At 43.7% G+C, this 18,236-nt stretch overlaps 1 protein-coding gene across 4 annotated transcripts in view; it reads right to left on the reverse strand.

Moving 5' to 3' along the window:
- The window catches only part of LOC147717608 (butyrophilin subfamily 1 member A1-like), a 269,710-nt gene that overhangs the window by 122,534 nt on the left and 128,940 nt on the right, over nucleotides 1–18,236 (reverse strand). The window contains exon 1 of one of the 4 annotated variants that reach the window (XM_086924392.1): nucleotides 12,637–12,707. The exons of 2 other annotated variants lie outside the window; for them this stretch is intronic. Coding sequence is in view for 1 of the 2 variants with exons in the window: in XM_086924391.1 (XP_086780517.1) it covers nucleotides 12,519–12,550 (32 nt within the window). In the remaining variant the exon portion in view is untranslated. Of the gene's footprint in view, nucleotides 1–12,518; nucleotides 12,708–18,236 lie in introns of those variants that run through there. One more of the 4 variants, XM_086924391.1, reaches the window with a different exon arrangement.

The following is an 18,236-nucleotide window of genomic DNA, read 5'->3' on the forward strand; positions in this document are numbered from 1 at the left end:
CTGCCCTTGTTGTTAAGGTGGGAGACATGGTAAAGGTGAAAGTACCAAATGGATCACGCATTTCTTCACATTTCGCTAGACTTCATCAAGTGACCAAAGTGTTTGATGGGGCTGTAAAGTTGGACAATGGTAGGATTTGGAATTTTAACAGAATTGTAGTCAATAATCCTAACTGAGATTTTTCCTTGTAATACCTTTTCTTATTCCTTTGGATTTAGGTTTTTGTCTTGTGTTTTTCGTGGGAAGGGGATATGTGGTATATATCAGTTATATTTATGAAAGCATGCATTTGTTATCTTCTGCATTCTTCTATTTGACATGTGTTATGGTATATTCTTGTGGAATGTTGGAATGTTTGTACTTGAATGTGGAGCTCTAAAGGCAGTTAGCTAACTGCCTGCTTGAGCTGCTTTCAGTGTCTGGAGTTCCCTTTTCCTGCAATAAACGTGTGGATTATTTTGATGCAGGAGATGTTATTTACTTTCCACAGCCTGATTTGTCAGGTTTATAGACAAATGCTAATAAATAAGACTGTTAGGGAACATTATGACTCGAGGGCTGTGACCTGGGGCTGACAAGCCCATGCACATAAAAAGCAAAATAATAACAAGCATTGGAAAATGCATTAGATTTTGCCGATGTGATTAATAATAAGCTGTTTTATGTTGAAAGTTGTAGCCTGCTGAGCAGTTGCACAATACAAGTTACAGAAAGTCAGTTAACCCGTTGCGTGCTCGCGTTAGCCACCGAGAGCACTACCTCCTGGGTACTGCGCACGACCAACGCCCCACGCAGCCCCGCCCATTGCATCGAACGGCCGCACCGGGGCAGAATGTCCGCCGCGGTAAACGTCTCAAAGTGTTAAAATGTGTATGTACAAAAAGGCAATATATTGTGCTGTTACTAGTGGTATAGTGTGGATAACTAATAGCAAAATTTTGAAAAATGGAAGAGGGAAAAAAAGAATTGCTGTGATGACAATACTATGTGCATAGCGGCGTTCTGCAACTTTTGGTCCCGGTGCCATTGCACCTGCTGCACCATTCAAATCATGCATCCAGTGCCTGCAAGAGAACTGCATTTGCGACTGCCTGTTTAGTAGTACAATTTAGCAACATTTGGTGTTTAGAAGAGTTATGACAAGTTTTGGCCTTGCTGTCACTGATCCTGCTGCACCATTCAAATCATGACCCGATGTGCTGTAACGTACTGCACTTATGACTGCCTGTTTAGTAGTAAAATATTGAAATATTTGGTGTTTAGAGAGTTTCCCAGAGCTTGAGGCCCCGGTGTCACTGCATCTGCTGCACCATTGAAATCATGACCCTAGTGCCTGCAAGGTAACTGCACTTGTTATTGCTTATTTAGTAGTTAAATAGAACAACAATTGGTGTTTAGAGGAGTTCTGACAACTTTTGGCCCCGGTGCCACTTCACCTTGACCACTATTGAAATCATGGCCCTAGTGCCTGCTAGATAACTGCACTTGTGACTGCATGTTTAAAAGTAAACTTTAGCAATATTCTGTGTTTAGTAGGGTCCCTAGAGTTTTTGGCCCCAGTGCCACTACCTGCTGCACCATTCAAATCAAGTCCCTTTTAACTGCAAGATAACTGCAAGTGTGTCTGCCTGTATAGTAGTAAAATATAGCAGTATTGGGTGTTTAGAGGAGTTCTGACAACTTTTGGGCCAGGTGCCACTGCACCTGCTGCACCATTCAAATCATGACCCTATTTTCTGTCAGGTAACTGCACTTGTGGCTGCCTGTTTAGTAGTACAATATAGCATTGTTCTTGTATATTAATTTTTATTGTTAACATGCATTGTTTATTACAACATTTAGAATTTTATAATAATGACCAAATAGGTTAGGTTGAATAAAATCAATCCGATAATGCCTATAACACAAAGAAAGGTACTGAGGCGTGAACAGGAAATGCCACAAACGTTTTAAGGCTAAAGCATCTGCTTCACACAACTAAGAATAAAAAGCAAGCATTCCAGTATACTGTTAGAACTGACTGCCTTTATAAAAAAGAATGCTAAAGTAAGAAAGTGTGAATTCATTGATGACAGGGTGGAAGGAAGGAGAGACTACAAATGTAAAACAATAGGCGGAAGTGCAAAAGGAAGAAGAGAGGAAAGATGAATGGATATACTTAAGTGTGGAACAATCGATAAGTGCAAGTCTGAGTGTATGGACAGATATGTGAAAAGATAGAGGAGGGAAGAGAGGCATGATTGATAGGTGGAAATATGGAGAAATACATGCTATATTGGTAGGTGAAAGAATGAATGTATATATGTATGAAATGGTGAAAGGATAAATGGATTGAAGAGACTAAAAGTTGATGTGTCAGTGGATGAAACGATAAAAGGAAGAACAGGTTGATGGATGGATAGATGGAAGGGTGAGAGCATGAATAGATGGTTGGAAGAAGGAAGAAAGTGTGAATAGAATTCTTCTAAAGAGGGTTGGGGTTGCTGACTATGCATGCTCCGTATGACTAGCGGTATGGCTCAAAGTGGGGGTTATTTTAATTTTCTGGCTACTCCCTTGCACTGCAACATATGCTTGTTGGAGGCCGTACACATGTACAGGTCCCAGAACATTGAGCGTGGTGTGTTAACATAGTATGCGACTCTCATGACTTAGGTTTAATTCCTAATGCCTCTCCCATTCTTCCTGAGATTGAATAAGGGAGTGTCAATTAGTTGGCAATATTACCACCAGTCAATTATTCTGCCAGTTATCTGTGCTATTCTAAATCAAAACAAAATAGCTGTTGTAGCACCACACATCAAGCAGTTCTCACCAAAGCTGACTGAGCTACATCCATGGGGGAAGTCACCAGCCCTAAGACACTGACAAAAAGGTAGTTACCTTGAACAAACTTTGCAACAAATGGAGTTCTCGCATACAGAGGACACATGTATTTCTTCAACCCTCAGAACACATTGAAAGTGTGGCAGTTGGGCAATCTCCTGCAAAGCGATGCCTCTAACAGAAATACAAATAGGGCCACTTAGTAGCCGACGTTATCATAACAAGTTCACTAAAATATCTAGTATCTAGGTTTTTTAAATCCTGCAGACCAATGTACATTATAAAATGCAACATTTGTTACAAGGTTCTCCAGAATTCCTTTGAAAAGAATAACCACATTCTCTATAATGCTTGTCCTTAAATTTCTATACTTATCATAGCAATTAGCCTGGCCTGGGAAGAGAAAGAGACAACCTTGAGTGGTCCACAAGAGAGAAACGAGGCAGGCAACAAAGTTATCTGTTTTTCATTGTAACCCTGGAACAAATAGTGCACAAGGTAGTTTTTCACTGTGCACTGCTTTTGCGCTGATAACGTATTAAACCCAATATCACAGTTAAGCCGCTTTTGACAGACACATCTTTAGTTTGGCATCAGACTAAGGTTTCACAAGCATTTTGCTGCCAAACTACACTAGTTTGAAGCGGCAGAATTCAGTGAGGCCAAGACTACACATGGGGAGAATTGCTGTACTGCCCCTGCATAAACACCATCCTGGAAAAAAACACACAAGGTATAGGTTCAAGCAAATTCTACATCTGTCTTATTCCGAGAAACTGATCATAGAGGTGTTTGCTTTAGGTAGGAGAGGCGTGCCTCTGGTTAGACTTAAATAACATGTTGAAACTTCAAGTAACTGAGCTATCCCTTAGTCTACCCATAGGTCAGGCGCCAGAGACCCAAGTTATCCTTCAGTTGAGAAGGCTCCATCTCCAAAGTACAAGACCCATAACCCATCATTTCTGCTCTGGGGGTACCGAGCGGGTGGTTTTGTCCTCCATCCTATTAAGGTAAGATGGAATGTTGCCCCATTGAGTGGGTGTATTTGTGATGGCATAATATCTGAGCCACATACCTATAGAGAACAATCGATCTTTCTTCCTTTTTCATGTTGCAAATATGTTTTATGTTGTTATTTTTTTCAGAAAACTGTGAACATCGCGAGGAATTCTGACCTGTGAGATGTTATACTCACAATATATCCTTTTTTTGTGAATTGTTATTAGCAGTAGCTTTATTTTCTGTAAAGGTCCTGATGAAAGCACAAGGCTGTATCTTTGGCCTGTTAGTGCTGAAACATGTTGTCCACTCCTGCTAAGGACAGCTATTTGTTAAAACTGGTCCTAGTGTTTTGTTTTTGTTTTTATACTTTGATCGTGACTTACAATAATAAATCCTACAGTTTGTTCACGCATCAATTTTAGATTTATTCTTCTTCACTTCACTATTTGCACTGTACTATAACGCTTGTTCCCATACACTATATACTGCTCATCTAGATTAAATATATCCTTTGACACTCGAGAGCTCTGATACATATAGAGCTGGTTTGCCATACCACACACAAAGGATACCCAAATGATGAAGCTTATCATCAGGTTTGGTGATTAATGGGAATCCACACATATACATTTATATGTTACTTTATCATATCACACGTTTGGGATCTTGTTAAGGAGTTTTTCCCTGTGTTCTCTTTTTTCTATAGACGCTGGTACATATTTTGTATTTGCATGTTAGTTTGGGGCTGCATATTCCAGTTGGTCTTTAAACCTTGGCCTCTGACCCTACCTCATTTCTCCTGTGTGTTTCACTTTACATTTAGTGCCTGAGGGCACCTTCTAAATTTATTGAAACCCTATACATACAAGAAATGATGGAATCTTGTATTCGCTGTCTTTTTATTGAAGTTAACGTGTGATGAATTATCCTGCAGTGTATTTGCTGAAGTGGTGGGATTTGATAACTAGGCCTTTCATCCCAGTTGGATCTATCCTCAAGCACTTTAAGTATCCAAGCATAGCCACAATTACAAGATGCAATGCACTGGGGGTGCAAAATCTGCATTAGTAGTTGAACCCCCTGGAATGGGGAATTCCTAGATTGACCTGGTGGTATTCGGCATAGTGTCCCTTTTCTGCAGGGTTTAATACTTTCAGCAGGTGGTAAACGTCTGCGGGGTATTGTGATAAAAGAGTGCAGGGGGTGTTTTAAGGCTGGATGAAGGGAGCTGAGGAGGGTGAAGGGAGAAGCAGAGAGTGGTGGCCGGCGCCACTCCCATGCTTTGTCTGAAGTCTGGGAGGGAGCCATGGAAAGGGTCCAAGCTACAATAAAACCATTTCCGACAGTGATTTTCCGGTCAGTAAAATCGTATTAGTTGTTCCCGCACCAAGTAAATCTGGGTGCAGGAGCATCAAACCTGTTATAATTGTTTGGAATGGATTCCCACATGGGAATTCAGCTCTTCATGGTTCTCAATCAGGGCCCATGCCTTATATGCACATCTTTTAAGTGAGTTGAGTACGCAGACAGACCGCAACACCATGATGCATGAGAAGCAATGAAAAACAGACAAACCTTTCTCTATTAGTAAATGGCTTTTGGAAGACCTCAGTGGTTGAAATGGGAGGGGTCTATTGGGAACGATACTCTCAATCTTTTTTAATTTTCACAATAACAGTTTCTATACTTAGAAAAAAAAACTAGAAAAAAGATACAACCTTCAGCTGCTCCAGCTTAAAGGAAAGAAGGGGAGGGTCTCTTTTTCTGTAAAGCCAAGGGAAAGCCAGGCAGCGAAAGAAGAAACAAACCTTCTTGCCAGGGTGTCTACTAACTGAAAGAAATGTATGGGTGCAATTGGTTAATCAGCAAACCTAAAGGGTGCTTGGCAGCCAGTGTTTGGTTTTAATTGATGGAGTTATTTGAGGCTTCGTGGTGACAATGGTGTATTCTTTCTGAGAGGTAATGTAAGGGTGGTATGAGATGTGTTCTGTAGTGCATCCTTCTAATGGAAATGTATTAAAAATGGTTTGTGTTAAGTGTAGTCTGATTGCGTATTCCTAAAAATATATATTTTTAACTCACTTGTGATTTATGTTAAACACATAGGGACACATTTACTAACAATTTGCATCCGGTATGCGTCAACCATTACAAACAGTTGATTTGTGTTTTACTCAACTGAAAAACTATATTTGCGCAGGAAATCAGCCATAAAGTAACACAAAGTAGTGCTAGCACTGCTTTGCATCAAGGTAACGTACCATGTGTGGTACATGGATGTTCCCATTCAACCACCCAATGTGTTTTAAGCCCTATCTACTAACAGTTATAGACGGGTTTGTGTAGAAAAATATCACATCTTTTTTTTTATTTCAGTAATTTTTTATTGAAAATTATATTTACATGGTGCAAAGGATATACATGGGAAGTAACTGAGAGGAAAGAAGAGAAACAAAAACGCCCCGGGGGGGGGGGGGGGGGGGAGATGGGTAGTGGGTAGGCGCGCAGGCTATATGTCCAGTCGTCCGCGTTTCCTCTTGTGGCTTCTCTCGGCTTTGCCCCACCTGTTCGATTGTCTCTCCCGTGACCATTTGGCCCCACTTCCCTGGTGGCTTAGAAAGAGAGGATAGAGAGTGAAGAAGCACAGGGTAGGTCAGAATAGGCAGGGGTCGGTGTGTGCTGTGTAGTGGTCTCTGGCTCAGAGGTGTCGCTTATGGTCCACTGCTGTGATTACGGGGGCTTGTGTGAGGACAGGTAGTTGTCTAGTGAGAGCCACATTACGCCCTTTTTCTGTGCCTTCGATGTGTGGTTGGTAGGTATGGTGTCTGCTCCCCTTAGGAAGGTAACCCAATTGAACCAGGCTTTAAAGGTGGCTTTTGCTGTGTCCTTCCAGTTGTTCAGTATCGTCTTGACCGCCGCTGTCAGCAGGAGGTCAATCAGGTCCCTGTCCTCTCTGGATTTGATTGATGGATCCATATACCCTAGGGCTAGGTAATGGAAGTCAAGTAGTAGTGTAGCTCCTGTTATATCGTTGATTAGTGTGTTTATCGGGTTCCAGAATTTTTTGACCTTGGTGCAGTGGAAGAGGAGGTGTGCAAGGTCTCCTTTTTGTTTGTTACAGTTCCAGCAGGAGTCGTTTTCTCGGATATCCATGGAGGCGAGGCGGGCGGGGGTCCAGTATGCCTTGTGTATCAACCAAAATTGTGTTTGGTCTAGGGTAGTGGTTACCTTCCTTCTTGACGCGGAAGACCAGAGGTCGGTCTTTTCGTCCTCGGTGAGCTCCCTCCCTGTTAGTGTTTTTCAATAGGATGTGACCTTGTTGTTAAGTTTGGAGGATTTGGGGCTCAGGGCTTTGTACAGGTGCGCTACTTGGTGACCTAGTCTGTTTAGGTTGACGGCTTATTGCAGGATTGAGGGTATATGTTTGTTGATGTCTGCTTTGCTAATTGCGACTCTGATCTTCAAAAAGTTGTACAGCTCAATGTTGTCTAGCTTGTGTTCTTCTTTGAGTGAGTCAAACGTGGTCTGTGTCCCTCGGTGTTGTAGTTGGCTTACTGTGGAGATGCCATGTCTGTACCATGTGTGCATGTCTAATGTTCTGTTCCTGTACTTGATTCTGGGGTTGTGCCATATGGCCTCCAGTTGGGTGTTCTTAACGCTTATGTCCAGTGACTTGTCTATCTTGAGAAGGGCCTTTCTTGTGTTCCTTAGGATGGGGTTGTGTTTGATTGCTGGGTGTTTGGTTGCAGTAAGTATGGCTATGGGTTCCATGCCCCCTAGCAGTCTTCTTTCTAGTGAGAGCCAGGCCGGGGTGTAGTCATTTTTGGGGGTGAGCCAGTATAGGCCTTGCTTTGCTATGCATGCTGTTTGGAATATTTTAAAGTTTGTTATGTTAAGGCCCCCCCAGTCCCTTGGATGGTGCCGAATCAGGACTCAGTTGTGTGACTGTCTGGGTGCACACAGAGATATCTCCAGTTACTCCATTAACCAATTTTGCTTCAAAGGATAAAAGTATGCATTTCCCACTATTTTAATTTTTTTTCATTCAAGGTGTGTGCTTTATATTTTATATGTGCTTGCCTGAAGCTGAAAGGTCTACAAGATAGTTGCAGATTATTTATTGCGGCCCGGCAGACATTCAACTCAGGATCAGAGTTCCCACCGTTTTTTATGCTCTTCAAATACTCTGTAATTCCAGATTTGTAAAGCACAAAAGTATCACCCTTGAGGATATCCAGGCACTGGGGGGTCATCAGTGAGATTAAGTGAGCTACTGCAGTGGTGTAACGAAACCTAAGGGGGCCCCCTGCAAATTTCACAGAGGGGGCCCTGGACCCAGTCTGGAGCTTTAAGGGCAGGGACCTCATCGCCCGTGCACAGTGCAGGAGTGGGCACCCTGGAGCTCGGGGACCCTCCGCACCATGGGTGCTGCGGGGGCTATTGTTACACCACTAGCTACACACCAAGGATTCAAGTGGCTTGTGGGAAAGGTAATGGTGTGACCATATATTACATGGAATAAAGTACGAGCTGCAGTAGATGATAATGATATTGTAATTTGGACAATCAGCGCTTAGAGGCCCCGGTGGTTATAACGCGCTATATAAATTAAATAAATAAATAAATAAATAAATAAATAAGTCACCTTTGGCCTCGTTCAGCTATATGGTCATGGAACTCCTCAGTGAGTTGCTATATCCTTATAATGGTTGGCAGGGGCTACTTTATATCATGAGGTACAGCCACCAGTTTAACTATGGCCTAATGTATGCCCCCCTACAATTTGCTTCTAAGGACACTACAGATAGTCCCACTAGTGATATTCTAGACCATGCATACAATAAAAAACGCATAGAGAAAATAGTGCAGATGTCTGTGATAGTCCACGCAGGCATGGGTAATTGCTGATTTGGCTAATACATTTATAAAACTTGTTATTGAATTACCTTTTCAGTTTACCTGCTTGGATTTACATATATTACGCCCCCACACAACAACTCCCCTTGGGTGCAGAGGACACCATGCCTGCATTTAACTATTTAAAAAAATGCTATCCCTGAGCCTTTTGAGGGAGGGGGTCCACTTCCTTAGCGCTCACCTACCACAATAACTCATATGCAATCACCCCTCCACATCCTTCATCACTCATACAACATTCCAGCTATATTTTGCCCCTCCATTGCCCCTACGTAGAGTCCTGGTTATGTTTCTGCAATTGCACTCATCATCTTCCTATGGTTGCCACGTAACTGGTTTTATATGGGCATGAGCTGCATTTTATTGTCCCCGCCGGTACAACAATTAGAAAACTCAGATTGGTATTTTTTCCCCTTTTTAGTTAATCTTTTAAACAGGCAATGTAGGAAGAAAACACTTTAAGTGTGCTCTACAGCTGCCCTGGTGACCCCTGACTGACAAAGAAACAATGGCCATATTCAAATGACTAACAATGATTTCTTATAAAGTTCTATTTCAGAACCTTATTGGGGCCTTTTTGCAGAATTTTAAATTGTGAACAGATGGATATATTTGTCTGTTGCGATTAAAGGTAGCTGCAACTTTATCTCTGCTCCAATAAGTTCTGTGCAGCCTCTTCTACTCTCAGACAAGCAGTGTTCTAAGGAAGACGCTATCTTTGAGGAGAAGGGGGATGGGGTATCTGTTATTGTAAGGGGCCTGGCAGGCTCGCAGTGAAAGAGAAACCAAAGTTGTTATTTTTTTTCTCTTCACTTCTGAGTCAGCCCCTGTCAGTGTAGAGCAGCTCAAAGCAGGCTGCAAACTGCAGCTGCCTTACAGAAAACACACACCCTGGACAAACAAGCTGAGGGGGCCCCCTTCATATACAGAAGAGTGCCCCCCCCTACACTACGGGGGTGTCCGTTATGCCACTGAGCTACTGCCCAGAGTCACAATATGGAGAGCTGAGCTGCTGCCTGCAGTGGGTATCGAACCATGAGCCCGGCGCTCCAGAGTCAGCCGCTCTGGCCGCCTCACCGGAGTCAGCCGCTCTGGCCGCTGCGCCACACCTCTCCTTTGTAGGAGCTTCCAATGAAGCCCCATCTCCAGAGCTGCTCAACACATATCAGCTAAAGATATGTGTGTGTCCTGGGAGCTGCAGCAGCCTGGGCTGACACACACAACAGGGGTTACGGAGGTCCTTTTACCCCAATGGGTGTAGGGGGTGTTGTGCTCTGTTGACAACTACACATGCGGTCCCTTGAAGAAGTGCCACAGATATTGGTACTACACACTAGCGTTGCAGGACTCTGCAGCCCTTTTGGCCATTACCTACAACCATCCACTCACAGTGCTGATCCTGTGCAACAATTCAATCCGACCACACAACACAGACAAGTAAAAATCAAAACAGCAAATCATTACTCAACATGTCATGCAAATCTTTGATGCCAGGTCATAGCTCACTGTGCCATATTAGGATTGTAACATATAAACTTCACGTCACAAAAGGTTCTCCGTGATAAAAGCAGTAACCCTCTGAGCCAGCTACATAAAATACAACTCTGCGATGCAGGGTATATGCGCTTGTGCAGCATTAACACTCTGCTCCACTTAGTGGCGGCTCCTCCGCTAAGGCAGATGAGCGTCGCCCCACTGCTCTTAGAGCCGTGAAAAGGGGAATTATAAAACGATAATAACAAGGTTATTATGGTTTTATTTTTGGTTGCTGCGGGTTGGGTTAGGGCGGGACGGGGCTGGTGGCTCGACTGTGCACACTAAGTGCGCATGACTGCTTGAATGGCCGTTTCAGTGTGCCAAGCAGCCATGCACACTTTGCATATTCCACACAAGGCTGTAATGGACAGCCTGGTGGGGAATATGCACAGACTCCCTGTCCTGATCTAAGCACTGATCCACGATGCTCAGGCCAATCACAATAGTGCTTTGCGCGGTTATGATTGGCTAAGGGGAGCTTGTGTGCCGAGTCCTTCCTGCAGCTTCTTCCGTACTGGAGTCAGGCAGAGCAGAGAAGTGGAGGAGAGACGGGGCCTATGAGAAGGTAAATGTTTTTTTTCTGCTCAACCCCCGTTTCCACCACCAGCTGCCACAAGTTCTACCTTATGGAGAGTTAAAACTGCGACTAGACTAGAATTGCCCTCTCTTCAGCAGGTACATTAATAACTAGAGGGATATATGTTGATACCACGCATACTTTTAGCACGCATACCATTACCACGCATTTTTTACAACGCAGGACCCTTTACCACGAATACCTTTACAACGCATTACACTACAACGCAGGTACTATTACAACGCATACCATTACAACGTAAGTATAGGTAAGTATATAATATTTTAAAATAATGTAATTAATAATAAATTAAATATTTTAATTAATTAATAATTATTTTATTATTAAATAATTTAATTAATTATTATTTATTAATTTGTAAATATATATGTTACAAATACCCCTGTACCCCAAAACCCAAACCCAACCCTGAAACCTAAAAATATCCCTGTACCCCAAAACCCAAACCCAACCCTAAAACCTAAAAATACCCCTGTACCCAAAAACCCAAACCCAGCCCTGAAACCTAAAAATACCCCTGTACCCCAAAACCCAAACCCAACCCTAAAACCTAAAAATACCCCTGTACCCCAAAACCCAAACCCAACCCTAAAACCTAAAAATACCCCTGTACCCCAAAACCCAAACCCAACCCTGAAACCTAAAAATACCCCTGTACCCCAAAACACAAAACCAACCCTGAAACCTAAAAATACCCCTGTACCCCAAAACCCAAACCCAACCCTGAAACCTAAAAATACCCCTGTACCCCAAAACCCAAACCCAATACCCCTAAGAAATGTTTTAAAAAAAATAAACTTACCTATACTTACGTTGTAACGGTATGCGTTGTAATAGTATCTGCGTTGTAGTGTAATGCGTGTAAAGGTATTCGTGGTAAAGGGTCCTGCGTTGTAAAAAATGCGTGGAAATGGTATGCGTGCTAAAAGTTGCGTGGTAACAGTTACATACCTAACTAGAGTTACCTTGACGTTTTTATTGTTGTCTGAAAATTTCTGAGTGTGCATGTAACTCTGCAGCAGTTACTTTAAAGCTCATAAGACATTTAAAAACAGCGCACCCAGAGCTCGGCCCCCAGTGCATTTGGCCCTGGTCTCAGCTTGATTCCATTCAGTGCTAGAATTGAAAATATAGAAGTGCAGGCACTCCTTGTCACAGACAACCTGTTAGCTGCTGAGAAGTGCCGGAACTCTCCCATTAAGAGCATTGGAGCAGTGTCGGTACTATCCCTTCCGAATTAAGGGAATCCAGGTACAGAGTACCTGATAGCACCTGTGCATTTAAAGCATGGATTCCACTGAGCGCGGCAGGGAGGAACGCACCTGGTGCCAGGATTTAGTACAAACAAGTCTACAATTGGTTACCCTGGCAACAAGGAGCCTCGCTGCCAAACTCCGTCTCTCCACCTCTTCTCTTATGTATTCACTTTCTTTCTTCCCTCCTCTCTTTGCCCTTGTCCTACCTTGTCTCTCTCTAATTCTCTTGCTCCTCTGTCCCCACTCTCCTCTACTTTTTATTTCTGCCTCCCAACTCTGCAGTTCTTTCTCCCTATTTTCCTCGCGCCCCCGCCCTTCAGCTGTCGCACCCATTTTTTCCCCTCTCTTGCTGCTCTGCTTGAATAATGTAACTGTTTTACTTTCCTGGCATGAGCTGGCGAAGCCCCTCAGACATCAGCGACGAGACGTCGGTCTTCGGTGGAGGGATGTTACCAGAATCTTCGATTGCCTTTGGAACAAGCTCCTGGAGCCAACATGTACCTGTGCGTCCTTGCTCTTGTTGGGACAGGCAGCCCAGGTTCCCGACTTCCTCATCACGGTCGAAAACGAAAGTGGAAGCGTTCTCGCCGGGCGGTTTCAGACATAGCGGCCAAAAGGACATCATATTTATCATGTCTAATCCATTGCGTAACTCTGATCTAGAGTGTGCTCAGGATCAGACTGGGAAAGAGAATAGGCTCCTGCGCTTCAATAAACAAGCATTGACAAAACCAATGACATGCATGCCAACATTTCCAAACTGGGAAGTGGGAGATTTTAGGGAAAAATAAATCAGGGGAATGTATTTCTCCATTGGCTTGCATGGATGCTGAGGCAATGTTAGGTGGGAGACAGCTAAAAGTAAGCAGTTTTTGCTCCATAAAATCAGCAGTAGTCTCCCACCTGAATCGGGCCTATTGGCATTTATGAATTAGTCTCGTCTATGAGAGGTCTATTGGCTTTGTCAATGTTTTCTTTTCAGTCACATTATATAGCAGCATAGCTACTATGCAGCATGGCTGAAATTATAAAGAAAACATGCGCTTTGTCGCAGTAAACGCTGGTCGCGTCATATTGCTTCTTTTCTTTTTTTACTTTCAACCGTGCTGCACAGCAGTTGCGGCCCATGCAGGTAAGCGCGGTGGCCAGGGTGGGGGTGGCACTCGACATACAACGACGAGGGAAACTTATATTTACTTGCTGCATCGCCGACGAGTTTCCCTCGTCGTCGTTCGTCGACTCCCCTCCCAACCCTCCCTCCCTCCCGCCTCACTGCTCTTACCTGCACAGGCCGCGCCTGGCTGCACAGCAGTCACACTGTTCTACAACATGGCATAAACCAGTGCTTTAAATGGGAAAAAATAAGTGCAGGTACTCATTAAAATGAGTTGGAGGTGTGGCAAATGGGCGGGGCTAGGGGCGGGCTAAGGGCAATATGATGATTACATAATGACTTCTGTACCAGTTGCAGCACATATCAAAACGCATGAGAAATGCGTTTATGTAGACAAACCAGGTTAACTCATTACACAAAATGAAAAACAAACAGGATGATATGTTAACATTTCCTTGTTTTGTAATATTTGCTGCTTCTTAATGCCATATGTTATTTGTTGTTGTTTGGCACAATACTATATAAACTCAAGTGTGCGCACACACAGAGAGCGAAACAAGCAGACATGTACACAAAAGCATTCCACCCATTCCCTTTAAAATATCTCCCGAGAGTGTCCTGATTCCCTCCCTCTTTTTCTCTCTTTTCTATCACACAAAAATAGGCACACATAGGTCGGCAAGCACACAGACATAAATATGTATGTATAAACGATTATTAGAGTTAAGAAATGCACAGGATTTTTGACTGTACACAAATTTGTGTTGAAATACAATTTCAAAGCCCATTCATGATTTCAGAACTCAACAAATATCTGGCATTTTATATGTGAAAAAAGTGGCAATCCTAACTTCACCTGTCACCTCACTTCTTTACATTCACCCCCCCCCCTTCCTTCTATGTTCATCTTAACTTACCTTCAACCAAATCCATTTGCCAGTTGTCATGGAGCTCATTCTGGGACTGCTTCAGCGTTCCCTGCTATTCATTTCTCTATGGGAAGGGCCAGTACTTCATTTGTAAAAAAAAAAAAAAAAAAAATGTGCCAGGGCTCAAAGTTTTATCTCAGAACCTCGTTTCCATCGCTGCCAAATACGAGGTTCACATTTGTTTCATCTACCACCAGAAACTCTCTCCCTCTTTATCTCCGTTTTGCAGGTTCCTTTCTCTCCTACTTTTTCCCTTTGTCCAGGGCCGTTTCTAGGTGTTTTGCCACCCTAGGCGAGATTTGGAAAATGCCGCCCCCTCCCTTTTACTACCATCACTCTCTCCCCCTGTCATCCAGGTGTTAGGAAATAGAGGCCTGCTTTGGTACCTCTCTATCTAGTCTGGACTGTCAAATCCGTATTAAAGTAAGTCATCTGTATCAATTATTGTGGCTATGTAAGTGTTATTTCCCTGTTCTGAGGGTATTAACTAAGTTATGCCATCATGGGCTTGAGTTGGAAGAACAGTAGGGGTACTGGCCTCTACCACCTCCAATCACACCCAACACAGGCAGATACACAGACCCACAATCCCAGAATGCTTCACCCTCTCGCTTCACGTTGAACTAAGAATGCAGGCAGCGAAGAACAGCAGCTACTTCCGGCCATCTTGCCACTCTGATTAGTTGCATCCCTTGTTGGCTGCACGTCTAATTGGCGACCGGTTGCCCATCAGTGTAGTCCATTGCTTTGCACCATCTTTATTTCCAAGCAGTGCAGTCACTCACGTGTCAAGTATTTCAAAATACACTTTTCTTTCACTTGAGAGCCGGAGGCATCAGATGTCTGCTTCTGCAGAGATAGCGCTGAGAATCCCTGATTTATCAACAAAGGGGGCACCGTAAGCAGACGATATTTAACGGGGTCCAGTGTACATGTCCGGAAGGCTAGTAGCACAAGAGGGGTACAAAGTTCCCCGGGGAGAGTGTGCAAGACAAGTGTGCGTTTAGCGTAGAAGAAGGTAAAAAGGGAGGGGAAATTCCCTTTTTGGAACTAAAACCCTCACACACCTAGCAAGCTAGATGTCATGCTTCATCATATGGGTTCTGCTCCTCGTCAGACTGGCGCTGCAATGTCTGACGGGCACCCGTAAAGGGGCTCTTTATCGGAGATCTTTTGTTCCAGCCATATGGTGCATGCGGGTGAGAGGGCGAGTGAAAAGGTGTAGTCGTGAAGTAGTGGTGAATTAAAAAAGGTGGGTCAGTCCACAAGGAACTTTATTAGCGTGGCTGACTCCCTTGATTAAAATAGGTGGGAGGGGAGATATTCGCTGAGACGGTACACAGCAGAATATCTGCAACCCTCTGGTCAGGTCAACATGTTTCCTGCCAACATGGCAATTCTTCAGGACCTAAGTGCTCAGTACTACACAGTGAACAATTAATTAAATGTGAATTACAACCTTATTCCTTGAGGTCAATAAGTAAGCAGGCCGGCAGGTCCTGCTATTGCGATGTGACCCTAAGTGATTCCCTAAGGCGCCTCGCAGTCTGCTCCCGTGGGACCTGCACCCACGAGTCAGGTACCCAGTCGGTTTGCGGTCCTATCCGTAAACACCTACCCCCACAGAGTCTGGTCAGGACGTTGGAGCGACTGGTGACCAGGACCACACCAGGACCGCACACCGACTGGGTACCTGACTGGGTACACCGACTGGGTACCTGACTCATGGGTGCAGGTCCCACGGGAGCAGACTGCGAGGTGCCTTAGGGAATCACTTAGGGTCACATCGCAATAGCAGGACCTGCCGGCCTGCTTACTTATTGACCTCAAGGAATAAGGTTGTAATTCACATTTAATTAATTGTTCACTGTGTAGTACTGAGCACTTAGGTCCTGAAGAATTGTATGTCGGCAAGAAACATGTTGACCTGACCAGAGGGTTGCAGATATTCTGCTGTGTACCTTCTCAGCACATATCTCCCCTCCCACCTATTTTAATCAAGGGAGTCAGCCACGCTAATAAAGTTCCTTGTGGACTGACCCACCTTTTTTAATTCACCACTCTTCACGACTACACCTTTTCACTCGCCCTCTCACCCGCAAGCACCATATGGCTGGAACAAAAGATCTCCGATAAAGAGCCCCTTTGCGGGTGCCCGTCAGACATTGCAGCGCCAGTCTGATGAGGAGCAGAACCCATATTATGAAGCATGACATCTAGCTTGCTAGGTGTGTGAGGGTTTTAGTTCCAAAAAGAGAATCCCCCCTCCCTTTTTACCTTCTTCTACGCTACACGCACACTTGTCTTGCACACTCTCCCCGGGGAACTTTGTACCCCTCTTGTGCTACTAATCCCTGATTTATGACACGAGTGTGCCGCGCGAGAGGCATGGAGAAGCACACGCTAGCATTAGTATGCAGACCCCCGGAAAAGCCCTCATTACCAGACATAAGTTTTAGTTTTTAGATGTGATGTTTGGCCTCCAAATTGCCCTTGAATCTGTGGTGTACTATGGTCAAAGATTAAAGGCGCGATTCATGGGATCTGTTTGGTTTTAGTTGGAGACCAGATACTGTATAAGGTTCCCTGTTTTATGGACTTATTATTTATATTTGACTATTTGACTGTCTCCATCAATATTTATGCTTTTCTAATTTTATTAAAATGTAGTTTTGTTCAATATTTATCCGCATTTATAAATATTAAATATGTAAACTTCTGCTAAAACACTTGCAGGGTTTTTTAATTATGTTACGGGGTTATGCAACACTGCATTACGCTTCTTAACTATTTTTTATTTAATTGAACTTCTATAGTGGTACAACCTGAGTGTATCCATGCACTGCAAATATTGGTGCTCACCTGAAAGCTGCTGGATTAATAAAGCTGTCAAACGAAGGCCCTACTCCCACCTTACTATCCCAAAATATAGCGTTCAAGAGACACCAATTGACCAATTGATTACAGAGACCGTGGTGGAATTACCAACACTTTGCATTAGCGCCACTGGCTTGGCGCTGTAACACCCAGCAGCATTCTGGGAGCAGCAAGGTCAAACAAATGGACGCTCGACGTGATGACGCCCACTCCATTATCTTATAATTTGTCATTAAAATACTGCATTAAACACACAGAAGACAAGGCTGCGGCCATGAGCCCACTGCACATTGTTCATGCGCCAACTCCTGTCACAGGGAGAGCCTCGTAGCTGAGGCGACACAGACCCAATTATCATTTGTTTCAGTTTATTTTTCATATACAATGTTTGTGTGTTTTTGGCTTATTTTCAGAAAATCGTCAAGTGTTTAACTTCTTTTCTTTCTCACATATTTTTATACATAGCTTTGATGAAAAAAGTATTACCATTACATTTTAAGGAGAGAGTCCACTTATCTTTTCTCTCCTTGCACTCGATTTTGAGGTCAAACTTTATTCTAACGAGTACAGCACAAATAAAAACGGGTATATTTATTTAACAAACGTTCAAGCAAGCATTTTTTTTGCCGCCCTCCTCCTTTTGCCGCCCTAGGCAGCCGCCTAGTCTTGCCTAATGGCAGAAACGGCCCTGCCTTTGTCTCCATTTTCTAGTTGTTACCTTCTTGCATCTTTACCCATTTTTACCTTTCTCTCTCGTTCTGACCCAATCTCTCAAAATAGGTTCTACTGGGCATCGCCTTCAAACACCAGCTCAAATTAAGCACTGGAGATAGGATTTGTAGTGGTAGTGTGGGCCTAGACGTTGGCTCTGTCTTGACACAGGCTAGCATAATGTACACATTTTCGTTTGTTTGTCGCGTTCCTTCCTCGTCCTGGGCTTGCTGTTTCCAAGCTTGCCTTGCCCCAGCTGAGTCACGAGCCAGTCCCTAGCAATAATTATCCCCAATTAGAGGCTCGGGCAGGGTGCAGTCCTTTTGACGAAAAGGATAAAAGTGAAAGCAGCTCGGAAGATAATTTAGGAAGATACAGCAAACCTGCTGTGTGCAGTATTCTTTTAAAAATTATCTGCACCACAGCTGCCCACATAAAGACAGCCATAGTGCCGGCCCTGGAAAATAAGT

This window comes from Lissotriton vulgaris, chromosome 5 (assembly GCF_964263255.1).
Source record: "Lissotriton vulgaris chromosome 5, aLisVul1.2, whole genome shotgun sequence".
Taxonomy (NCBI): Eukaryota; Metazoa; Chordata; class Amphibia; order Caudata; family Salamandridae; genus Lissotriton; species Lissotriton vulgaris.